Source organism: Aedes aegypti, chromosome 2 (genome assembly GCF_002204515.2).
Source record: "Aedes aegypti strain LVP_AGWG chromosome 2, AaegL5.0 Primary Assembly, whole genome shotgun sequence".
Taxonomy (NCBI): Eukaryota; Metazoa; Arthropoda; class Insecta; order Diptera; family Culicidae; genus Aedes; species Aedes aegypti.
The window spans coordinates 262,797,967-262,823,271 of NC_035108.1; the positions used below are offsets into that span (position 1 = coordinate 262,797,967).

The window sequence follows — 25,305 nt, forward strand, 5'->3', positions numbered from 1 at the left end:
GCACATATAAAGCCTCCAGGTGATTTCGATATACGTACATTTTGGTTGTCTGGGTATTTCATTTTCAATGAAAAATTAGATACAGAAAGTTGCTATCGTGAAAAAATCATAGGTACCTGGCTACACATCACTTGTGCCTTAAAAATCGCACAAAATAACATTCAGAATTAAGTTAGAACGTATATGAAATGAGACGATTGGTAAATTTACGTCGCTTTAAATCTTTTATAACAACTATTCGAATGTAATTTAACGAGGAGAGCCTGCAACTCAGCTTCGTGTTCTTTTAAGTAAGTACTTCCACTTATGTTAGTCGAGATCTTTCTTGTGTCAATTACATATGCAATTTTCACATTCATATATCTTGTGGCAGACACAATACTATTCTATACCCAGAGAAGTTAAAGAATTTTCTATTAGGAAAAGATTCAAGACCGACCGGGAATCAAACCCAGACACCTTCATCATGGCTTTGCTTTATAGTCGTGGACTTTACTACTAGGCAAAGGAACACCTTTACTAATAGGCAAAGGAACACCACCCTAGAATAAGGGAGGCCTACGTAGCCTACCCAACTAGAGGCTTGTAACAAAAATATAATTAAATTTTATCAGAATATGATATGCATATCATATTATGATATAATTTTGTTAAACTCCGTTATCTATAGAACATACTAAAACAGAAATATAACATAATGTGTTTTATTTCCCTATAAGATATTTTTTTGTTCATTTTTAACAACTTTATAACAAAATAAATAGATAGTCATGCATTTCAATAGTATACAATATTATAATATATCGAACAGTATTATAATTTTGATGCTTTGTATCAAACATTATAATTTGGTTTGATATGTTTTTGATAGAATTAAAACACATTTTGTTATGTTTGTTACTATTCATACACTTTTTGTTATAATTTTAGTTATTTTAACAACATCCTGCATCAAGTTTGTAACAACCTATGTTCGAAAAAAAACTTATAACATAATAACATATGCTGATATAATTTTGTTATGTACCCTTAGTCGGGTATCCTATACCCTACCTGATGATCTTCGATATGACTTCTATAAATATACAGTACGAGTAACGCGAGTAGATCACCTTTTCACGATGCGTTACGGAATGAGAACTCACGTGAATGCTTACACAAATTTTGCTTGATTCGGTTTTGTTGCTAGTACAAAGCCCCTTTTTCTATTGTTCTGGGACTAAACTAAAAACGAAACATTGAAAGGACTAGATTTCTTTTACATAGACAAATAATTGCTCTGAGTTATATCGATTACGTTTGATAAGTGGCGCGCCTTCGCTGAGATGTAAATCTCCATGAAGGGTGTAAATACACGGGTAGAAATCAGAATTCCAAAATCATGATTATGCACCCGGGTATCATGATTCCCGTGTTTTTTTCATCTTACGAAAATACACCATGATTTGGACTCACGCTATCATGAGCCAGGTTGTCGTAACGCAACACAAGTGTTATGTTTTTGTGACTGAGTGCTCGAAATCATGCATCGAATTCTCGAAAATCATGACTCGCGCATCCATTTCGGATCTAATGAAAACAAGAAAAAAAATATTTGCTAGAACGAGAATCGAACCAAGAGCCTTCTAATTGAGAGCCCCGTACTTCACCACACTACAAATTTATCGCTTTGAATTGTGGGTGATCGATGCGGATAAGTTGAAGTAAAATGTGCCGCTTAGTGTTGTCGTTGTGGATGTTACGTTTATGAAGAATCATGATTATGAAAAAAAAAATCCTGGAACAAACCGGGAATCGAACCCAGACACCTTCAGCATGGCTTTGCTTTTTAGAGGCGGACCCAACCACTCGACTAAGGAAGGCCCATTGTCATGCTTTTACCATTTGTTTTGAATTGGATTAATTTTAGAGCATTAACAAAGCGTAGAGAACTGGGGGCAAGATACTTCCTAATACCGGGATTAATACCTCTAATACATCTAATATCCTTAAAACAAATTTATAGTTTTAACCTGAGAGAGAGGAGACAGCTGGCTTAGATTGCGAGCTCCCAAAAGTCAAGGGAACCTGTCACCAACTGTCTTTGGAAAACCAACACATTCGGAGGGTAGAGCGTGAAAAAGCGTCGAAATTCAAGTAAACGTCATCAACATTTCTAGGAATTTCTCGATGGTTTCAGATTTTAAAAAGTAGAATACTTAAATATCGTTGTGTGTTGAGGAGCTGATATTGATTTTTTGTATTATTATCCTTTTTCATAGTGAACAACATGAAGTAAATATGATTTTGACCAAAATAAGTTCATCTGACCGTTGTGCACAACCCAAGAATTAAAGAAAGATGGAAAGCAAACATGCCAATTATCAGTGAGCTGTCTCCTCTCTACCATGCCATCAGTGCGTGTTTATCCAATAGCGAATGTTACCGGTACAATACCTGAATTCTATTCAAAGCATAGTCGAGGCGCTGATTAGGATACTGGTGCAAAACGTAGTGTAATGACGGTTTTAGCCTAAAATTCAATCGTTAGCTAGACCATTCCTCTCGACATTATCGTTCTCTTTCTCTAATAATTCCACGTTCTCTGTCTAGTCGTTGTCTAGTTGTCATGCATGAAAACATAAATCTATATCATAGCTAACTCGATCAAACCGACGTTTCAAAAACATAATTTCAGGAATAATATCATCTAATACTATCTAATACCCTTAATATAATTAAAGTCTTGCCCCTAGGTGCAGAATATCTGCAGGGGTAAACGCGCATCTATTCATTAATACCGTTCTCAAGGTGACGAATGGGACTTGAATCTTTGGAAATAGTAAATTTTCTGGAGTTCGCGGTGAGTAGAAGTATATTGTGTCTACAAATACCAAAACAGTCAATAATATTCAAAGAAAGTTTTTAATTAACAACTGTGAAAGTACTCGTGGAAAACTTAGCTGGGAAGCTGCCTCTGTCTCAGTTGTCACGTAACGCCAGAAAGAGGAAAAAGTTGAGGTGAATAGGCCCATATCATTGAGCGTTTTACTCCGATGTTCTATTAAAAATGGAACCAAATTGACTCCGTTAGATAACCTTATATAGCATGAATTGTTTGATTTGCCATGGGGAGTATCATACTACAAATCAATACAAAACGGGACACGCTGTCTGGGGTGCCCACGCGCGTTAAACCACACCAGGACCGCAGTATTGAATGACTCCACTAAGCTGACGTAATTCGTTGTGCAATTTACGTACGTGATGTCGTCCTGCTGAATGGAGCTACCGCCTGGATGTACTGGGATTCGTATGAAATTCATTCATAAATGGTTTTCAGGGATTTCGGGATACGATCCCAACGGGAAGAAAATAAAATTTGTACGTTGCTGGTTGGAAGAGAGATTCCATTGCGTCATTGAAAAGAAACGAAACGGTACTGTTACATTGAATAGCTTTCCGTCGGTGCTCGGAGATTAGGGAACAAATCCGGCGTATTATGTGGTGCTGTGAATACAACTTGAAATTCATTGCATGGTTCGCTACGACAGCTGGAAGAATTTAAACCCAATAAATGTAAAATAAAGGTTTATTCGCACCCATTTGTTGCTTCATCGTTTCAGTATGCTTTTGAAAAGAGCTACAAATGAATAAATTGAGAACTAGTTCGTGTTCATTGTAAGAGGACTAAACTATTGGAAATATGAACAATGAATAATTATTCGCATTATCAAAAAGGGATTGTGATTGTGGCAATGAAATCATGCATTTAAACAAGCTTCTAGCATGTTGTAGTCATTTTATCTTACTTTGGCATAACATTTTATTAAGCAATTTGCATTATTAAGTAAATTAACGAATATGTCGACGTTTAGCCGAGCTTAATTCATTACTTTTATCTTATTCTGAATTTTTCTCAGGACTCAGGTCATTATTTTGTCATACCATCCTGCTCATTATGGGTTATATAGCAACTTCAAAAACATTTCTGTTAACCTTTGATAACTGTTTTCCATCAACATATCAGTTAGTGATACTAACTTATACTAATCAAACGTTCGGATCAAAAACAGTTCATAGCAGTGGAATGTAATAAAATTTATTGTGCCATTTACCCAATTACGTCGAGCGTACAAAACGATTGACCGATTAGTTCCCATCGTACCCAAATTGCGAGTGATAAATAAAGATTGCGATTATTCGAAGCTGTAGCAATAAATCTAGACTGCTATGATATGCAACCAGAACGAAACAAAAAATAGAAAAGTTCCATTCGACGCGATCAAAGCTCCATCGGTCCATTTAAACAGCGCTAATGTTCAATAGCAACGCTATCACGAGAACTGGCGAAGGCCTCCATTCCCTGGGTGGCCCAGAGGCATGCATAAAACGAATGGCGATAATAAACCGTCAATCTAATTTGGTCATCCGAAAATTTATTTGTCCGTAGCAATCCATCAACAGTGCAACGGGTTTGATCCGATGTTTGAATTTAAATGTCGCACTTCATCATTGAAAGATTTTTAATGACTGATGATGAGGTAGCACATAAAACTAAATAATTTAGGACTTCTTTTTACGATGGATAGATTTTAAGCAATATTGTCGAAGCAACTAAGTTTCTATCTTTTATAGCTAATGACATTAGTATTTTTAAACAAGTTCATTAGACTAACTTTTATAGGATTGTCTTTTTTCTTGAAAAAGTTTGAATATTTTGAATTCTCGTTAAATCTTAGCATTTATAGATCATCTGAAGACGAAAATGTTCGCCGAAGAGACCAAAATTTAGATGCTTATAGTTGTAAACGTGTTACATTAATAATTACAAACAAAACAGTCATTAATTTTTACTTACATTGTGTAACAGAACTTTTACTCAAAACAATCTCTTTGAATGTACTTACAACCCATTACAAATATTAACAACACAATAATTCAACCAAAGACAGTCATTCCAGAAACGTGCTTAATTGGCTAAAAATAAGCTTTTCTTCTTTGTTCCACATCATTAATCACTTTTCCTCTCCTGTGTGGCAAGTTGAAGGCAAAAGTGGAGAGCAAAGTGCCATCACATCAAGTGCCACTCGAATTTTCGCCTATTGGTTTGAACGAATTATTATTATCGTTTTTTTTTATTCGATGCAAACAATATTGCCTCGATGAGCAAATACGTTGCTATCTTTCAGCCGTGTTCTTCGACCGGAACCAGCATTTTCCTTTCCCCAGAAACCAGTTGTGATATGCTAGGAGCAAAACTTTTATACTGTGCCATTCTACGCATAATTGTCTCGTTGCCCATAAGGTTTACACATGGCATAAGACAGCTACGCGTAGAATGCCAGTAAATGGCTAGCAACCGTTTGATGGTTATATTTGATCAGAAAGAGGTTTTCATAAGCGGCGAAAGGGTGCAAGTGACAAAACTTCTTACGATTCATAAAGTACTTCTATTTTTCATGTTATCATACTATTTTTTATTTAAAATAACATGTTTTCGCTTCACCCTTTCAAATCCGTTTGATTCTTGTTTATTTAATTTATCTGATTGAATATAACAGAAAATCGATTGATGGCAATGTATGAATGTGCTGTTTTCAGCAAACGTAATGCTTTATTGGTTCCGGTTGAAAAGCACGACGGAAAAAGAGCAAAAGCGTTGCTTCATGAAGTTCACATTATTAAATATAGCTGAATTGTTTGCATACTGAACGGTAGCAATAGTTCATTTCAATAAATAAGCAATTCTATAAGTGGCACTTGATGCGATAGTATATCGCTCTTCACTTTCGTTTTCATTCTTCAAGACAGTGGAGGTTAATGTGTAGTATATAACAGAATGGAATAGAGAAGATAAGCTTCTTCATCTTTAGTTTAGCACGTTTTCAGCATGCTTGTTTCTATTTAAATACTGTCTTAAAATTTTTAATATGATATATAAATGTTGAAAACTATCGGAAAAAGAGCAAGGGGCATAGCTTATGTTACACATTCGTACACGGGTAAAAATGCGGCACTCTAAAACAGGAGAAAGAGTCATGATTTCGGGAGGAAAGTGTGTTTTCATGTTATGAAAATACACCATGACCAAAAGTCATGAAATCATGAAGCATTTAACCGTAACGCCGGCTGTACGTTACGTTTTCAATTTTTAGCGAAGAAAAATGGCAATTAAAATTCTCAAATCATGAAGCATGTATGCTGGAACCATGAATTAAATTCATGGAAACATGAGCACTATTCATGGATTTAGTCATCTGTCATTTATGATTCCTATTTTTGATACGAAAAGTGGCGATTTCGGTCATGAAATCATGAAGCAGGATCTGATATCATGAACACAGGTCATGAAAACATAAGCATTTTTCATGTTTTCAGATGCCTGTCATGTATGATTCCAATTTTGGTGCTGAAAAGTGGCAAGTTGAGTCATGAAATCATGAAGCAGGATCCCTAAATCATGAACTCAGTTCATGAAAACGAAACATTATACGTCAATTAAGATCCCAGTTTATATTTGCCATTTGTAAACAAATTAAATAAAGATTAAAATTGTTACTGCTTTTGTGCCGATAGTTTCGTAATAAACCGTGAAAACTTTTCACAAATGTCAACCTAACGAGTGTGACATCGTTAGCAGGAACGCGAACATTCGGTGGCTAGGTTTGTACGCAAAATGTTGTTTCGAGCATCAATTGAATTGGTAAATGGTCTCTGGGCTGGTGGATTGCATGAGTCATGGAACACTCATTAACAACTCTGCGGATGTGGAAAGTTGAACTGGAACATCCGGCTGCCGAAGGCTTTTTGTGACCTGCTCTGTTATAGGACGTGGGGAATGCATCACTCCCGAACAGTTAAAATCGTCAAGTAAAATCTTCGCTCAAAGTCAAACATTGTCCGGTTCTGCAAAGTCAGGATTAAGTAAGTACATTGATTGTGTCGTGAAACAATATGGGAACTCACGAGAATTTCACCAAGAATGTCATCGATATGATGACAATGTTCTGAAGAATTGAAACTTTTTCAAAAAAAAAAACTTTTTTTTTATAATTTCACAAGAAAAGATCACCGATCGCCATGAGACACGTTAACTAAGGTGAAGAAAGTGACAGTTTGATTTGTGTAACGCCCTGAGCATACGAATTCTTGCATAATAGTCACGATTTCATGACTTTTAGTCATGATAGCATGAAACATAAAATTTTATGAAATCATGACTTTTTGTTCATGAATCCGACAACGGATTTTTTTCCGTGTAGCATTTGTAATATTCTCCACAAAAAAGTAACTCACATTCAATTGGAAAACTAAGATGTGAGAAACAATTACGATTTCAATAAAAAAAAAAGCTGTTGAAAGCATAAGTAGAGTAAAGTGGGGCAAAAGTTCGAGTGGGGCAAGAGTTTCTTTTTAAGATTTCTAGCTCAAATCAAATCAAAAACTTAGAAATGTCATGGTGGTTCGAATGCTATTCAAGTAAGACACTTCCACTCCAAATATCATAAAAATCGATTGAGATTTGGAAAAGTTATGGCTGTTTGTTGTTTTTCGACGTAAATATTGTAATATTTGGTCAAACTTTCGATGTATGAAACCAAATAAAGATAAAATATTTTTCAATATTTTATGTAAGGGCGTTTCTAGGCCTATCATAAGGATGCTTTGACGTGTATTAGTTTTTCCATAAATAGTTGGAATCAATTTTTGGCCCATAGCGGGGCAAAAGTTCGAATCTGCGGGGCAAAAGTTCGATCCATGTATAAACTCACGGAAAAATTTTCGAATTGCCTGAAATCCACATATTATCTTCAAATTTAGTGAAATTTGCCTGATCATGCGAAAAATGTCACAAAAATTTTACATTTTCACTTAGTTTTGCGAAAAACTGCTATTTTTTGGGTGTATTACAATTAACCCTGTTTTGGGCATTTTTTGATGAAAATTTAGTGTGTATTTTTCGGCAAACATAAGTTTACGGCTGGTATAAAGTATGCCTGGCATAAAAGTATTGATATTTTGTGTTTAAGCCAACGAACTTTTGCCCCACACTAGATTCGAACTTTTGCCCCACCGGTGGGGCAAAAGTTCGAATAAGACAATCGATTTTGAAACTGTTATAACTAAAAATGGGTAAATATTTTGACACAAGTTTGTTCAGCAAAGTTATAGCCAATATGTTGAAGGTTCGCTGTATGGTATTTGTTTTGTTTCATCTGCTATTATTTTCCTGGAAATTTTGATTATACCACTAAGGTCGAACTTTTGCCCCACCTTGCTCTATATGAATTGATGACCCTACAATTCGAAGTTGCTACTTCGTGATTGATCGAAATAATGGAAGTTTCACAATGCACCAAGAGATGTAGCTTGGGAGTAGTTTTCCATCTTCAATGTACACTTTCGAAAACTCCACACAGAAAGAAAAATCCATGCAAATTTTAGCTTGAAATCATGCACATGAAGGGAATGCCAGATATGTCGCAAATTTACACGTTACATAGTGTAAAATTACAATTACATCATGTAAGTTTCCACTAAACATCGTGTAATCTACCATGGACTCTAATCGATTACGCGACAATTCACATAAATTTATATGATGTTGATGTAGTTTTACACGATGTGTCACGTAAATTTGCGACATATCGGGCATTCTCTTTATGTGCATGATTTTTCGCTGAAATTTACATGGATTTTTCTTTCTGTGTAAACATTAAAAAGTCAATAACAGCGCCGGCTCCATCCTTACGGTCATCGGGGAAGGGAAGGAATGATAGTGTGATAACCATTATTACTAGATACCGAGATCACCTCTGCATCTCCATGGTTGTCATGGGAAGGGCTTTGTAAGTAGGGATGATCATGCTGCATTATCAGGATTCGCCTTGGTAAGTGATGCGATTCATGCAACCTCAGTTCAAAAAAAACCTATCAGTACTCTAAAACGTTATCTTTACATACGGTAAGTCGGCACTTTTAGCGTCAAACCATTCAAAGGTTATTTTTATAAATATATAAAATTAGGTAAATGAAAATCTTACCTTTTCAATGTTAATGTACAAGAGTCTATGTTGACACTTGGGGCTTTAACGAAGCACTGCCCAGCAGAACGTGTGCAAAATAAACAGACTTTTTTCCGCTACAGACACTTTTTTCAAAAACTGCACCAGCCGAGTCTAATAATTTGCGGAGACGATAAAAACGTGACAGATCAATTTTCAACACATCAGTTCGCTCGCGCTGCCTACTGCGACCTCAGAAAAAAATCTGTTGATTGGCATGGTATTTAAATTAATGAACTTGTAACGCGTGGTAAAGATGGATAAATTACGAATGAAATTGTGAAAAAAAATTCCATTTGTTCAGGTGAGAACGGAAACGTTTTTTTTTTCGCAAGAATTCCCCAGACAGAATCTCCAACAATTTTCATTTTTCAGTTACCAATCGCTGAAGCTTGCTTAACCTTTCGCCCTATGTATCTCACAATTGAAATACAGCTCTGTATTTGTTGTCAATAGTTGTATTCCCATAAATTAAACCTTATTTCAGCTAAAACAAACATGTCTATGGTGGTGATCTAAAAAAATCTTGAAAGTGTATCGTCCATATCTAGTAGAGATGGTCGAATCTCGGGTTTTCAAACATGGAACCCGGCCCGAACCCGCACCCCAAACGTCCAAAAATTGAAGTCTTTTCAAAAAAAAAAGTGTGATATAGGGGGAAGAGGGGGAGGATAAATTCGGCCAAATTTTGCGTGAAGTGGACGTTCCCTGATAAGGAAATTGAAACATAAAGAGTTACTGTCGATAGATACACCACATGCTCTCAAAATAGTCTATTGTTGCTGGACTCGATAGTAAAGACCCAAACACAATGATAGCGGAATGGCAAAGGAAAAGGAATCGGTTCAGCCAGAATGAACTACACCATCTCGACTGACCTGTCAACGAATTAAAGTTGACCAACACTACGCCAACAAGCATGTTAATATTTATGCTGGAGAACAGGTTCCGCTTTCCGTTCGCTGGACTGAGATGTGAGTGAATAAAATGTTTGTCCACTAGTGCCAGCTTGGAAACGTTTTCAGAACCGATAATGTTTTATGAATAAGTCTCATCTAGTTCATCAGTTTTGCCCAAGAAACCAACTCTGTATCTCATAACTGGAACAATATATAAGCAAATAACTAGTGCCATCTTTGGATATTTTTTCCGAACTAATACAGTCTTAGGTAAAAAAGTGTTATTTAGTTGATCAACTTTGAATAACTTAAACCCCAAAATTTGTACTATACCATTTAATTTTACTAGAGTTTGTATCCTTTGACAGATACGCGTATTTCGACGTCCACTGTAAGGCCGCCGTCCACTGTAAGGGGCCCAGATAGCCGTAGCGGTAAACGCGCAGCTATTCAGCAAGACCAAGCTGAGGGTCGTGGGTTCGAATCCCACCGGTCGAGGATCTTTTCGGGTTGGAAATTTTCTCGACTTCCCAGGGCATAGAGTATCATCGTACCTGCCACACGATATTACGCATGCAAAAATGGTCATTGGCATGGTAAGCTCTCAGTTAATAACTGTGGAAGTGCTCATAAGAACACTAAGCTGAGAAGCAGGCTCTGTCCCAGTAGGGACGTAACGCCAGAAAGAAGAAGAAGATGTAAGGCCGTCTTTAGTATATTGTGTACTTTGTACAACAGCTGTGATTTATATGCTATCATTTCAAAACAAAGATACCTATCGATACCAAACCAAAATGTATTCTTCAAAAATCTTCTTAAGTGTAATACTCAACAGTTTTTGTTTACAGTATGGCTCTTTATGATGCGGTAAAACTGTAACAAAGTAAAACTGCAACATAGAAGTCACATAATAATGAACGCACTTTATGCGGTTCGAGTAGACTACAATTAGAAATCAATATATTTCAAAATACAAATAATTTCGAAACATTGGGCCTTTAGTAAAGTTGCTCTGGAGGTTGAGCGCTATCTGATAATACCTCATTCAATTCGAAATTTGTTCGCTAGGTGGCACTAGTGTGCATGAAACTTTTGTTTTGCAAATATCCATTTAGAAAGATGGCGTTTTCGACCAAGTTGTTCAGTAACTCAAAGAATATTTTGCCATCAGGCGGCGCTAGTAAGCATGAAAGCTTTGTTTTGCAGATATCTCAGGAGCCTAACCACTTAGAAAGATGGCATTTTCGGCAAAGTTGTTCAGTAGCTCAAGGACTATTATTTTTCTTGGTAAGAGCTTCAAGATTTTTCTACCAGGCGGCGCTAGTGGGCTTGAAAATTGTGTTTTGCAAATATTTCAGGCTCCTGACCATTTAGAAAGATGGCATATTCGGCAAAATTGTTCAGTAACTCAAGGGCTGCCATTATTCAAGCAAAAATCGAATTCGTGATAATAGACGAAGATCTTAAACTTTTGATCCATATTAAAAACGTGAGGAGGCAATTTCAACGCACAAGCGAACCTACTATGGAAATGTTATGGCAGGATCTGCAGAAAGAAATAAAAAAATGAAGAAACGAGATTTAAAAAAAAAATGAAGAAACGAAATTTTTGAAAATATTTTTTTTTAATTTGAACCTGGCTCTAAGCTCTTTTGGAAATTATCTAAAATTTTGAAAAAAAAAACCTCAGAAGCCAATTTTATTTCCATTATATTTACATTCGACCACGAAATGTCGGTTCGATCAAATATCATTGTATGCTTTCTGTTGCAACTAAACCTTTTCGACCATTTTGTCCATTCGACGAAATGTCCTTTCGGCCAAACGTCATTCGACCAAATGTTTTTCGACCAAATGTCATAGATTATTTTTTCATCATTTTGCACAATGCTTCCAAAACTCAATGTATAATATCCCACATAAACCAAAAGCTCTTTATTTAAAACCTTCAAGTAGCATGTTGTTACGATGAGAGGGATTCCAATAAAATGGTCAGAATAATTAAACTACCGTCGAGCCTCCTTTCACCGTGCATTTAAGAAAAATCTGCACTTCAAAATATTATATTATTTTAGCAAATCATTTAAAATAAACTAGAATACCACTACAAAGCGTGCATTTATACCATGGTTCAGGGAAAAATCTAAAATTAGTGATGCATAACAAAAAAAAAATACTCAAAAATTATGTTTACAAATGTAATTTTAAGGTCACCTCGTACCGTTCTAAGTCACCATTTACAATACACGCTAGTGCACCATTTACCGTGCGTATAGTTTTCGTCATGATTTATTTTAGTATCTTGAAGAAACGTTGTTGATGCAGCAACTATGTTGCTAGTAGTGTGTGCACTCAATTTTAAAGATATTCAAACCTTATTTTACAATGAAAGCCACAGAAAGTTAAAAAATTGCTAAATCATTGATTTTTCAATAAAACTGTTATAGGAGACAACTACCGAAAAACTAAACATTACATATACTTTCCAATTGGATTAAATAGACAAATTGATGTGAAATTTTGCGAAAAATTTTCACGTCTTCTCGGTAAGAATCGAACTCACGACTCCCTCTAGTTAGGGCGCGTTACCCTACGCAACGAGAGGACTCATGGACGCAGAAGTTAACCTGAATTCGATTTCAGCACAATAATTACGTGGTCCTTTTTCAATAGTTGTCAAACTTCCACTCGGCTGGTTAGCCGTAAACCACGAGTCATATAAAAAACAAGTATTTATCGAGCAACGGACTCATGCACACTATGTCTAAACCAGCAGATTATGCAAATCGAATGTACTTCGGATTTTTTTCCGCTAGAGTACAGTAATTGGGTTATATTTTCATAATCGGAAGGTTTTAAAATATTTCATCGATGAAATTTTGATTTTTTCCACTTTTTAGATATTTTTTCATATACAGACTATGAAAATCAATGAAAATCACGTTTTCCAACACATTTAAGCCCATACAAAATGTATGGGAAAAATTTCACCGATAGAATATTTTGTAACCTACCGGTTATGAAATTATAGACCAAATACTGATATCTAGCGGGAAAAAATCCGAGGTACATTCGATCTTTATAATATGTTGGTTTAGACATAGCGTGTCGTGTTTCGTAACCGTTCGTTTGATAACGTCGCGACCCATTGAAAGCTCACACAATAGAAATCTCAGCCAGCACAGTCGTTGGCAAATGTGGTGTGTATTCTCAATATCTAAAAAAAAATGCGCTCTCGGGCTAGGCATTGGATATAATAGAAAGCGTTGTGTTTGGATGGGCATCTAATTCTTCCGAAAGAGGTGCACTTTGCGAAAAATGACCACCTGATTATTGAGCTGAAATCGAATTCAGATAATACCCTGAGGTTTGACTGTATTGTCCAAGCCATTTTATATTCGCTCAAAAATTAAATATGGAGTAGTTGAATCACGACATAACAATAAATTCAATACTACCCAATCATTTCAAGCTTTTAACACTAATGTACGGTAATAGGAACCATAAATATTGAAAAGGGTCCATTCACCGTGCATTGGTGTTTCGACTGAAAAACTATTAAAAACTCTCATTTGCAAAGAATCTCATGGTTCATACGATGAAATATATCTTATTAAAAGTATCTACAGGGAAAACTTATTGAAATTTAAAAAAAAAATGATGCTCTAACGTTAAAATGAAAAATGTGAATTTTTGGCGTTTCTACTAAGAGTTTTAATAAATACCATTTTATTAAACAGAATTCACATGAGTATGACTACATAAACTAGGTTTTTCAAAAGGTTTTGTGACAAGAACTACTTCATTTCATCAGTTTTATGTTATATTGCTATCAAAAGTATGATTTGTGAAAATTGTAAGAATATTCTGTAGGAATTTGTATGTGTGCACGGTGAATGGAGGTTGCACGGTGACTGGTGACTTAACGGTACTTCATGGATAAAATTTTATCTTTCCAAAATCATATTGAGGGCAATAAAGCCAATTGTAACAGATATATTAAATGTATGTATACTAGAAAATCAAAGCTTTTTTCTTAGAAACAAGATTTAGATCTTCAGACATTTATTCGTAGTACTTTGATAAAATTGTTTTATGTTTATATCTGTGATGAACTGACCTAATAAATTGACGCTTATATTGAGCTGTTCGGTAATCCAACAGCTTACGCGTGGTAAAGATGGACAAATTATGGGTGAAATTATGAAAAACTGTACGTGCTCGGCTCCCAGCCGTTAATTAATTGATTTAATTAATTAATTAATTTATTAATTGATTAATGAGTTAATTAATTTGACCTAATAAGGTAATAAACCCATTCAGTATTCTTTCACGAGAAATGTTAGCATTTCTTTGCAGCATACGAATGCTGAAAAAAAAACACACTGGAAAATTTTGCACCGAATTACTCTATCGCCTATGAATTAAACTCCTACGAATACGATTATGCAATAATGAGCTTCATCTCAATTAGCACGTACGCATATCGAGTGACATCGTAGCGTTAACGGTGTGAAATAATCACAGAACCACGAGTGACAATGATTCACGACACGACCGATGACGTGCATCCTGTGTGCACCCGACGAAAACTGCCATCGTCAACAACGGTAAGCGTGGCACCGGGAGCGTATTAATTTGAAACTGGAAGTGATAATCAACTAAATTTAATCGACCCGAATATGCACATTGTTCGCACTTTGTCACCCATTTGATTCGATAATGAGCTGATTCAATTGACTTACCTATTTTGCCTAGTAACCGTCGGGCAACCTGCAACAGGTTTTGGCACTGATAACGAACCCGCTTCTCTTCGTACAAATCGAAAGCCGTTAGCAGGTGCCCCAGTACGTATCTGCAACGAAAAACAATATAATGTTGAGCAATGTTATTACCCATACGATTCGGTCAATGCATCGAGTGTTTGCGGTTTCGGGTCATCAGCTTTGTGCAGTAATCAATTAGCATATCTACGCTGGGCTTTGCCTGTGCCAATGAACGTTATTATTGTTATCATGGAAGCAATGAAATTGTGATTTGCGTATAACTACATAAGCGAGAATATGGAAGCTATAAATAGCATTATAAACATAGATCATTGGTACGGAAATTGACAGGAGAAGAAAATAGCTGACATTTAAAGTGATTTATGTCGGTCACTATGAACTGATGGTCTTTCCATGGGTTAAAGTTCGAAATTATTTTTATATGAGTTGCCAGGGCCTTCCTTAGCCTTCTCGGGGTTCGAATCCAGATTGTTCCAGGAACTTTTCTTAGAGCACTAGGCTGAGAAGCATCCTAGTTGGGACGTAATGCCAGGTGCGTAATGGAGGTGAACTTATTGAATAGGAAAACTTACATACTTAAATGAAAATTTTCTATTGGTAATTTACATTCTAAAAGAAATGACAGTATAATGGTAAAGGTGCCGTTTTTTATGCTCCAATTATTCTTGAAGGTACATAAATTTTGTAAATTTCGTCTCACCAAACAAACTGCGCAAAGTGGTTCAAAAAGTACTATTGGGACATTACATTTTAATTGAATTGATATTCCAGTCAACTCTCCCTTACTCGGTATTTCGTACCTACCTCCTATCTGGATATCAAGTTAGAGAGCCATAGTAAAAGTTGATTTTCATAGTAACCTCGATAGAGTGTCCATCCCGAGACAAAAAATCCCGGGATTTTACAAATTTCGGGATTTCCCGTTTCCCGGGAAATAAGTTCTGGCATCCCGGGAATCCCGAGATTCCCGAAATGTTCGTAGAACTTGATGAAAACCATTAGGGAAAGTGTACCAATGATGGCCATAGTGGTTCCCTATTTGGCCATATGTTAAATTTCGATAGATTTCACATTTTTAATACTTTTGAATGTTTTAACATCAAGATACATGCTTTATCTTACTTTTAAAACACACAAAACTTTTCAAAAAGTGAATGAACTCAAGTTATCACGTATGGCGTAATAGGGAACCACTATGGCCATAACTGGTACACCTACCCTACATTTCAAAGAAAAAACCAATTACATTTTTCCTCAGTATCGAACCTTATTTGATAAAATAGAAAACCATCGTAAAAAAAGATAATAAACGGGTGATTATTTTCATAAAAAGACCAATTTACAAAGTAAGAAACACACATGTTTATTTGTCTAGTTGCAAAGTTTTGATACTTTCTTCCCATTTTTATAAGCTTAGTCTATGAAAGCAAATTAAAAAATACACCTAAACTTCAGTCAATAATTTTCAGTAATTAACTTTCAGCATGATATTCAACAATACCTTCAACGATCTTTCATTGTTTCTTTTGTTCTAAAGTTTTGAAGACATTTAAAATATCTGAAGCAAATTGCTTTAATATTTTGCCTTAATTGTTAACCATTCTTTCATTCATATGTGTTATATAGAATTAAAAAAAAAAACACCAACAAACCCGTACTTCGTCAAGCTAAATTTTGATTTTTGCGAAGTTACTTCATTAGAATAAGAAAGTCATATGAAATGTAATTTGTTATAATTATTATATTATCTTAGAAAGTTACAATAGACGGATTTCACGCCAACTCGACAAAGGGATTGACAGCACCCCTTCAGAATTCTATGAAACTTTCTGGGGGTGAAGACTATGTGAAACTAAGATACTTTACATACTTTGTTTTTTCAAAATCGATCTAGACTAACATTTGAAAAGGGTCAAAGTTGTTTTTTTTACTTTTTTTATAAACCCGTATAACTCGAAAATGGTAAGACCTACAAATAAGTGTTGTATGGGGGGTAGACTGGTCCAGCTCAGTATGGGAGAAAAATAAAGTTGTATGATTCCACGGGGCACCCCCCAGGATTATTTCTTGGGGTTAGATGAAGCCTTTCTGAAAAATTCAGCTCATTTGGTCGTTCCATGAGCTGGCGCATTTGAATTGAAGTTAATATAGGATTTTCAGCTCAAACATATGAGCAACAGCACATCATGTACTGTTTGGTTCAGGAAAATTGATGATCGCGTTCAATTGGACCCATAATGTCAAAAACACTACTTGATGTAATAGCGAAGATTATTGTAGAAGATTGTACCATGATCAAAATTAATAAAGTTGGTGTTTTAACTATCTGAAGTATATCATGCAACACTGCTTGTATTTCTTCAACATAGCTTGGAGGTAGCCACTAAGCGCATCATAGCCACCTTTGACCGTGGGCGAGCTGAGGCAAATGTCGCATGCATATAAGTGACTGTACAGGAGTGCTGATCTAAGCCTAACTTTCAACAACTGAAAGAGTAATGAAAATGAGATTAAATCCAGATACAACCTTCTGCAATTATGTTCATTAGGGTATCAACTAGTGTATTTGTCATTCTGGGCTTATTTGAACGCGAACAATTAGTATACGGAACGAAATAGTGACATAGGATCAATTTTCAATATATTTGAGACGAATATCCCATACAAACTTTAAATCGAATGCGCCAGCTGATGAAGCAACCAATTGAGTTGAAATTTTGAGAGAGCGTTTTTCTTACCCTAAGGCTCATATCTAGGGGGTGCCCCGTTGAGTTTTACAACTTTTTTGTTTAAGGGCCAGTCTAATGGGGGGCTGTCGTGAAATTTCCTGATGTTTTAGAGAAAAATATTGAAAAAATAAAAACACATTTTCTACACTGAAAAAAAAAAATATTCAAAACTTGAGAGTCGATTTAAAAAAACGGCCATTTCAGATTTTGTTCATCCTTAAGCAAAAAGTTTCGTAATTAAATTTACTAAAAGTCGTCCATACATTGCAAATTAGGCATATTTTAGGGAATTTTTTTTTCTAACATCGATTTTTTTAAGTCCCAAAGTTTTTTTTTACTTTTTTTATAAACCCGTATAACTCGAAAACGGTAAGACCTAATAAAAAGTGTTGTATGGGGGGCTGTCGTGAAATTTCCTGACGTTTTAGAAAAAAATGTTGAAAAAATAAAAACACATTTTCTACACTGAAAAAAATATGATTCAAAACTTGAGAGTCGATTTAAAAAAAATGGCCATTTCAGATTTTGATCATCCTTAAGCAAAAAGTTTCGTAATTAAATTTAATAGAAGACGTCCATACATTGCAAATTGGGCATATCTAAGGGAAAAAAGTTTTTCTAACAACGAAGTTTTCAAGTCCAAAACTGATTTTTTTTTTAAAGATTTTGTTCTAAACCGTCAAATATGATCGTGTTTTCAAGTGATAAATGAGTTTGAATCAGAAATAAATTGTATTTTTTATTGAGAATAGTTAAAAAACGGAATTATGCAGTGATTATGTTTTTTAAATGAAGGCAATCTATGGATTTCGCCTCTGCCTATGAGATAATCAACTCCGTCTAACAATCCGACGGATTTTTATGGTTCGAAAGATTGCAAACATTGAAAAGGAACAACCTGATCCATACCCCATTAAATTTTCTTTTAGAAAATACTACTTAACGTACCTGCGTTACAAGCCAGATGAATAAGAAATAATGTTTGTATTGTTATCTACCTAAAATGTCCGTTAACGACCTGAGTTACTCAACAATCACCGCGTGAGTGTATAGAAAGATAGGTATTTAACTTATAATTGTCGTTCTACCTATGCATATAACTATTTAAGCTTGATGTCAATAAAACTCTTTTCATTTTATCTAAGTCATTTGTGAAAAGAAGTTAAAGATAGATCAACAAGATTTATCGCGCATTAAAATTTCGAGATGTTGCGCCGGTATAAACAATCCTAAGTGCAGGCGTAGCCAGTTGCGAAACTTGTCACCAACAATGATCGAACACATACGTGATATGGGATATAGTCATCAGCTTGATGAAACTATGCATATTTGTGAGTCATGTCGCTTAATGATCAGGCTCCACAGAAGTCCGCCTAAGAAAGAACGACGTTCGGGTGGAGGCGAGGTGAATCAAAATCCACAAATCAACAAGCGGTCAGGCCTCCAATGAAATGCTAGGTAAGATAAATTTACTTTGCAGCACATTAAACGACAATGATTGTTTACGTAGAACCCATATCAATATATTAATTCGACATTATTGTATATTTCAGAAGCAGTCCCGTCCTGTTCATCTTTGCCATCCGTCCCATCAGCGGATGAATTACTAGGCCCCTACAACGTGGAAAAATTCAACAGTATTATTGAAACTTTGAATATATCCCCAATCTCGTCGAGAAACATGAGGAGCTTGGACTATCGAATTAAAAAGTCAGTGGAGATCACCAAAGGTGTACGTCATGACATACTAGGCATGGATGCAATGGACGTCGACAAGGTGGAGGCATTCGAGGAAATCATCAATCAGTTGAAAGAAAAATTCAACTCACCTGGTATTGACAGAAATGACCAGTTAAAAATATTATCGGTTCTTCCTAAGTCGTGGTCGATCAACAAAATTGTCGAGGAGTTCGAAGCACCAATTTACATGGTAAGACAAGTGAAACAACTTGTGAATGAACAGGGCATTCTATGTACCACAAGGGCTCGAAGTGGGCATGGAATTAGTGAAACAGATAAACAGGTTGTTATTGATTTCTTTGATAGTGATGATATTAGTAGGCCTATGCCAGGAGCCAATGACTTCGTTTCTGAGTACCGAAATGGTAGTAAAGAACAAGTTCATAAGCGTCTATTGATGATGTCTCTTAAAGAGGCGTACATGATTTTTGAAGAAAGATGCCAAAATGTAGAAATTGGTTTTACTTTGTTTACTATGTTGAGGCCTAAACATTGTAGGCTTCTCGATAGCACAGGAATTCACAATGTATGTGTGTGCACATACCACGAAAATGTTAAATTAATGCTTAACAGTTTAGGAATTGTCTCTGAGGCAGAAATTTGTGAAAAACTGTTATGCGATGTTTTAGTAAGAACGACTGATTGTTTTTTTCGAGAATGTGAAAAGTGTAATTCCAAAGAAAATATTACAGGAGAACTAATCTCGCTTTTAGAGGAAAGCGACAAAGAAGATGTAGTTTTTCAGCAATGGCTCACCACCGATCGCTATAATTTAGAAACTATAATAAAGCCTGTTGAAGAATTTGTTACGTATTTCGTGGAGAAAGTTGATAAGCTAATAACTCATGATTTTATTTGCAAAGAACAGTCTTCTTTTCTACGAAACAAAAAAAAAAACTCCTTAAAACAAGGTGAAATACTGGTAACTAGCGACTTTTCTGAAAATTATAGTTTTATCATACAAAACGCTGCTCAAGGATATCACTGGAATAATTCCCAAGCAACGATACACCCATTCGAGATTTACCATAAGAAAGATAATAAATTGGAAAACGTAAGTTTTATTATAATGTCAGAAGTGTTGACCCATGATACAGTAGCAGTTCAGCTATTTATTTCAAAATTGATAAATTTTGTTAAACAAAAAATAAATTTCTCAAAAGTTATTTTTATGTCAGATGGAGCTGCAGCTCATTATAAAAATAAAAAAAAAAAATTGCCAGCTTATGTAATTTCAAGAAAATATATGGATTGGAAGCAGAATGGCACTTTTTTTCCACATCCCACGGCAAAGGCCCCTGTGACGCTATTGGTGGCACTCTCAAGCGAATGGCAAAAAGAGCAAGTCTTGCAAAAGACTATGGAAACACAATCGCAACTCCGCGAGAACTATTCGACTGGGCAGTGAAACAAACTGATACATGTATCACCAAATTAAATTTCTGTTATATACCCGACTAGACGGAAGAAACTAGATTGTAACAGAATGTGTTCCCCTGATATGATTTTTTTATATCACCAGTTGTTATAAAACATGTACCGTTAGTAGTTAAAATAACAAAAATTCTAACAAAATTTGCATCAAATTAAACTAAAATATAACACACCATGTTTTAAATATAACAAAATTATTACAGAATATGTTGCAAGCATGTTACAAAACAACAAAATTATTGCAAACTGTGTTACTCTTTTTGACATCGGATGTTGTGTGCAACAAATTTATGAATGCGATGTCAAATTTATAACAAATGTTGTTATAAATGTGTTACTAAAAAGATAACAAGTTTAGAACAAACCCATATTGACAACAAAATTATATCAACTTTTGTTATTTTTAACTGCTTCTGATAGGTATGTGTTATAATCTTGTTATGTGGTTCTGGTCGGGTATCTAATGAACAGTATGTTAAAATGTCAGAGGAATTGATGGAATTGTTTGATAAGGTTAAAACTGTCCCTGGTACCCAAAAATATCATTGTTTTATGCCTATTAGTGATACACAAATTGCAGCCAAACGGTATACCAATTCAGAGGATGAACCAAAAATATTCAATTTATTCAGTAAAGCCCAAAAATAATGTAAATATTCATGTGCAGATACTACGTTTTAGGATATATAGCAATTATAAAAATAATGATGCATGATAAAAAAAAAACCACAACTTTTTTTTATAAGCATAATATTGACCCTTTCCAGACACCTGTTAAGATTGGCTTTGACCAAATAAGAAATAAAATATTATTGTGATATCTTTCCAACCATTAAAAACCCATCGGATTGTTAGACGGAGTTCATTTTCTCATAAGCGGTTTGGTGCGAGATCAATTGTATTTAATTAAAAAAAAAACTCTGTATGATTCCGTTTTATTTCTTTTAACTACTCCCAATAAAACAAATATAATCTATTTTGTGATTAAAACTCATTTATCACTTCAAAATATGAGCATACTAGACTATTTAAAGCGAAATAAAAAAAATAAAAAAAAAAATTTTTTTGGACCTAAAAAATTCGTTGTTAGAAAAACTTTTTTCCCTAAAATATGCCCAATTTGCAATGTATGGACGACTTTTAGTAAATTTAATTACGAAACTTTTTGCTTAAGGATGATCAAAATCTGAAATGGCCGTTATTTTTTTAAATCGACTTTAAAGTTTTGAATCATTGTTTTTCGGTGTAGAAACAGTTTTTTTATTTTTTCAATATTTTTTCAGGAAATTTCACGACAGTCCCCCATACAACACTTTTTTGTAGGTCTTACCGTTTTCGAGTTATACGGGTTTATAAAAAAAGTAAAAAAAAACTTTGACCCTTTTCAAATGTTAGTCTAGATCGATTTTGAAAATACAAAATATGCAAAGTATCTTAGTTTCACATACTTTTGACATCCAGAAAGTTTCATAGAATTCTGAAGGGGTGCTGCCAATCGCGTGTCGAGTTGGCGTGAAATCCGTCCTTTTTATCGAATTGAAAAAAAAAACATTGTATTGCTAATTTTGTATTTCCATTTCAACCACAATACTAGTTTTATAGGAAATCTGAGAAATCCCGGGATTTCCCGGGACAAGCTTAGATTTTTGCCCCGAATCCCGGGACGAGCAAAATGGCCTGGAAATGGACACTCTATACCTCGATGATCCCTTGGATCACAGTTGCACTGCAGTCTTACGCGGAAAGATGCATTTTGAACTTAAGAATGAAACATTAGACGAAAAAAATTTAGGCCCTTTGTTTGATGTTATTGAAAATTGTATATCAGATTATTCTTTTAACTTCAATTAAATGGCTCGCAAAAACAACGAATTTTTAACAGAAAAACTTCAATAACTTTTAAACTAAAATAGATATCAATCATAGATGATTTTGGCGAGAAATCTTGAATAACAAGCGAATTTTTGAAGATTTTTATCGTTTTTTTCTTCTTTTTGTATTTAAAGTATCAAGCCGTTCTTAGACAAAAACGGTCTTCTACAAAATTGTTTTTTAATTTAGAGTCATCTAAATCTAGGGTGGTCCACAATATCATATGAATAATATAATCAGCACTATTATTTTTGCAAAAATAATGGTATATACTCTAAGGCAAAGTTGTAAAACGCCCGCAAAAATCTTTGGAAAAATACCAAAATTTTCACGAAATTTACAGATGAAATCAATAAAAATACATACAGTAATACGAGCAGTAGTACTGTCGTAATGTCACGAGGAATAACAAAAAAATGAGAAATGTCTGACCTGATTCTGGTTCCTTTTAGGTTACGTTTCATTTTTCTGTCTTCTATCTGGTACATTTTCGGTCTCTGTTTGGATCCTGTCTGTCTCTTTTTTTTTTCAATCTGGAAGTCTCTAAAGTTCCTATATTAAACAGTACCAGCTCAGGCAATCTCAAAAGAAGATTAATTTTCAAAATGTTCAAATAATTTAGTCCTGTTATTATATCTGCAGATATATAAATTGCGTTCGAACCTCATCTTAAAAAGTCGGAAAAGTCACGTTTGAAAACCGTTAGTAATTTAAGCAAAAGGATGGCACACTATTTGTTTATCCAAATAAAGCCTGTCCACGATAAATTTCGGACACGGATGGCGGGTGTACCACAGAAAGTTCGAGAATTTTACAGAAAGAAGGATTAACATCCTTGTCAACTGTTTATTTTGTACATATAACTCTTTTATTCTGAAATAAACAATTGTTTTTGTTGAATTATGAGTAACTTTTTTTTGCTGCCATTATTTGGGTGTCCGAAATTTAACGTGGACAGGCTTTAGTTGTTGTATCTTTATTATTCTCGTGAAGGCAATAAAATCTCATTCTGAATGTTCTCATATTTTTTTAGTAAATTTATTTTAGTTATTCTCATAAATTTCACCTATATCTCGGATTAATCAACAAAAAATTGAAGCTTTCAAATCATACGATACGATTCCAAAATGTATGTATTATTGCATTAATTCTAATTATTCGTAAAAATTTAACTATACCAGTGTTTGTTGAGATTTGAGGGGCCCCTAAAATGTGGTGGCCCGGGGTCATGCCAACCACACCTCCCCCCCCCTCCCGTAAATTCGGCTCTGCTCTACACCTTCCCGCATGAACTGGCATGGACGCAGGAGTATATCGGGTTTACTGTGGGCTAGTTTTAAATGCAACATCAATTCCTCGCTCTTACCCTCATTGATCTGCATTCTTATGTGGCAGACACCATTGTTGTCTAAAAATAGAAGATCACCAGCACTTTATACACTGAAGGTGTCTGTTAGCAGTGTTATGGATTTTACTCAGGTGGCGCAGATCATTTATGCATGCCACTAGTTTTCTCTTTTATTCTTTTAGAATAAAAGATAGAACTTGTGGCACGCTTCAATGATCTGTACCACCTGAGTAAAATCCATAACATTGGTCTATTAGTCAAAAGCAGTCATCTGGTTGGTTCCTAGTGTAAGTGCTGCAATCACGGGCCGCCAATCAAACTCCAGCTCAAGCTCATTTTGAATCATCTATTATACCTAGGTAATTTTTCATTACCATTTTCAATGGCATTCGCCTCTATGTATTGTAAGGTGGCTATGGGTAATGGATTGTGACACATGATTTAATAACCATACCTCTAAGATCTTCTTCTTCTTCTTCTTGGCATGAACGTCCTCACTGGGACAGAGCCTGCTTCTCAGCTTAGTGTTCTATTAGCACTTTGACAGTTATTAACTGATAGCTTTCTTTGCCAATGTTTCCATGTTTGCATTCGCATATCGTGTGGCAGGTAGAATGATACTGTATGTCCAAGGAATTCACGGAAATTTCCGTTACGAAAAGATCCTGTACCGACCGGGAATCGAACCCAGACACCTTCAGCATGGCTTTGCTTTGTAGCCGCGGACTCTAACCACTCGACTAAGGAAGGTCCCTCTAAGATCTACATATCCCCAAACTATCCAATAACCAATGATCCTACACTTACCGGAATGTGTCCTCGATGTAGAATTGGTACCTCGAACGCAACTCGTTGTCACCGGCGATACAGACGAACAGAGCAATTTGCTGCTGCAGATTACTTTTACTGCTCCCGTTGGCACTATTGCTATGCTGAGCCGCAGTGCTGCCACCATCGAATGACGCTGTCGAGGAGGATGTCGAAGAGGTGGATATCTGCGTCTGAAGTTTACTGACTCGGGGGCTTTTAATATCATAGATAAGAGTATTGTACTTGTTGCCTACCACCTGGAAGAAGAAAGAGCAAAAGGTGCAAGATGTTAGGAGGACGATTAAAACTTACTCTATAGCTGTTTCGACGCTAGATGTTGACGACATAAAGCATGGATATTGCACCTGTTTAGCTGCAGGAGAATGAGAAGTGCGAAGGTAAACTTTAAAATTTGCTTTTGTGTGGGTTAAGGTGGAGAGAAGCTCAGTTAGCTTCAATTCACACTTTTCCGTTGTTTGGCAAATGAGACATCAGAAAGCGTGATGAATATCACGCAGTTACCTCCATTCACGACAACTTCCAGCGAATTGCGAATTTGTGGATCACCAACTGCGTAAGAGAGGTTGTTTTCGTTTGCTCAAGTTGTGAAATGGTAGTATTCGAATATTTTTGAATGAA

The 25,305-nt window shown here is 35.3% G+C and overlaps 1 protein-coding gene across 11 annotated transcripts in view; it reads right to left on the reverse strand.

The window, feature by feature from the left end:
* Positions 1–25,305, reverse strand: part of LOC5570905 (cGMP-dependent 3',5'-cyclic phosphodiesterase) — a 181,183-nt gene that overhangs the window by 71,236 nt on the left and 84,642 nt on the right. For all 11 annotated transcript variants that reach the window (XM_021844958.1, XM_021844955.1, XM_021844954.1 and 8 more), the window contains 2 exons: positions 24,664–24,923; positions 14,692–14,801 (listed from right to left, as the gene is read on the reverse strand). In XM_021844958.1, the coding sequence (XP_021700650.1) occupies positions 14,692–14,801; positions 24,664–24,923 (370 nt within the window). The remainder of the gene's footprint in view (positions 1–14,691; positions 14,802–24,663; positions 24,924–25,305) is intronic.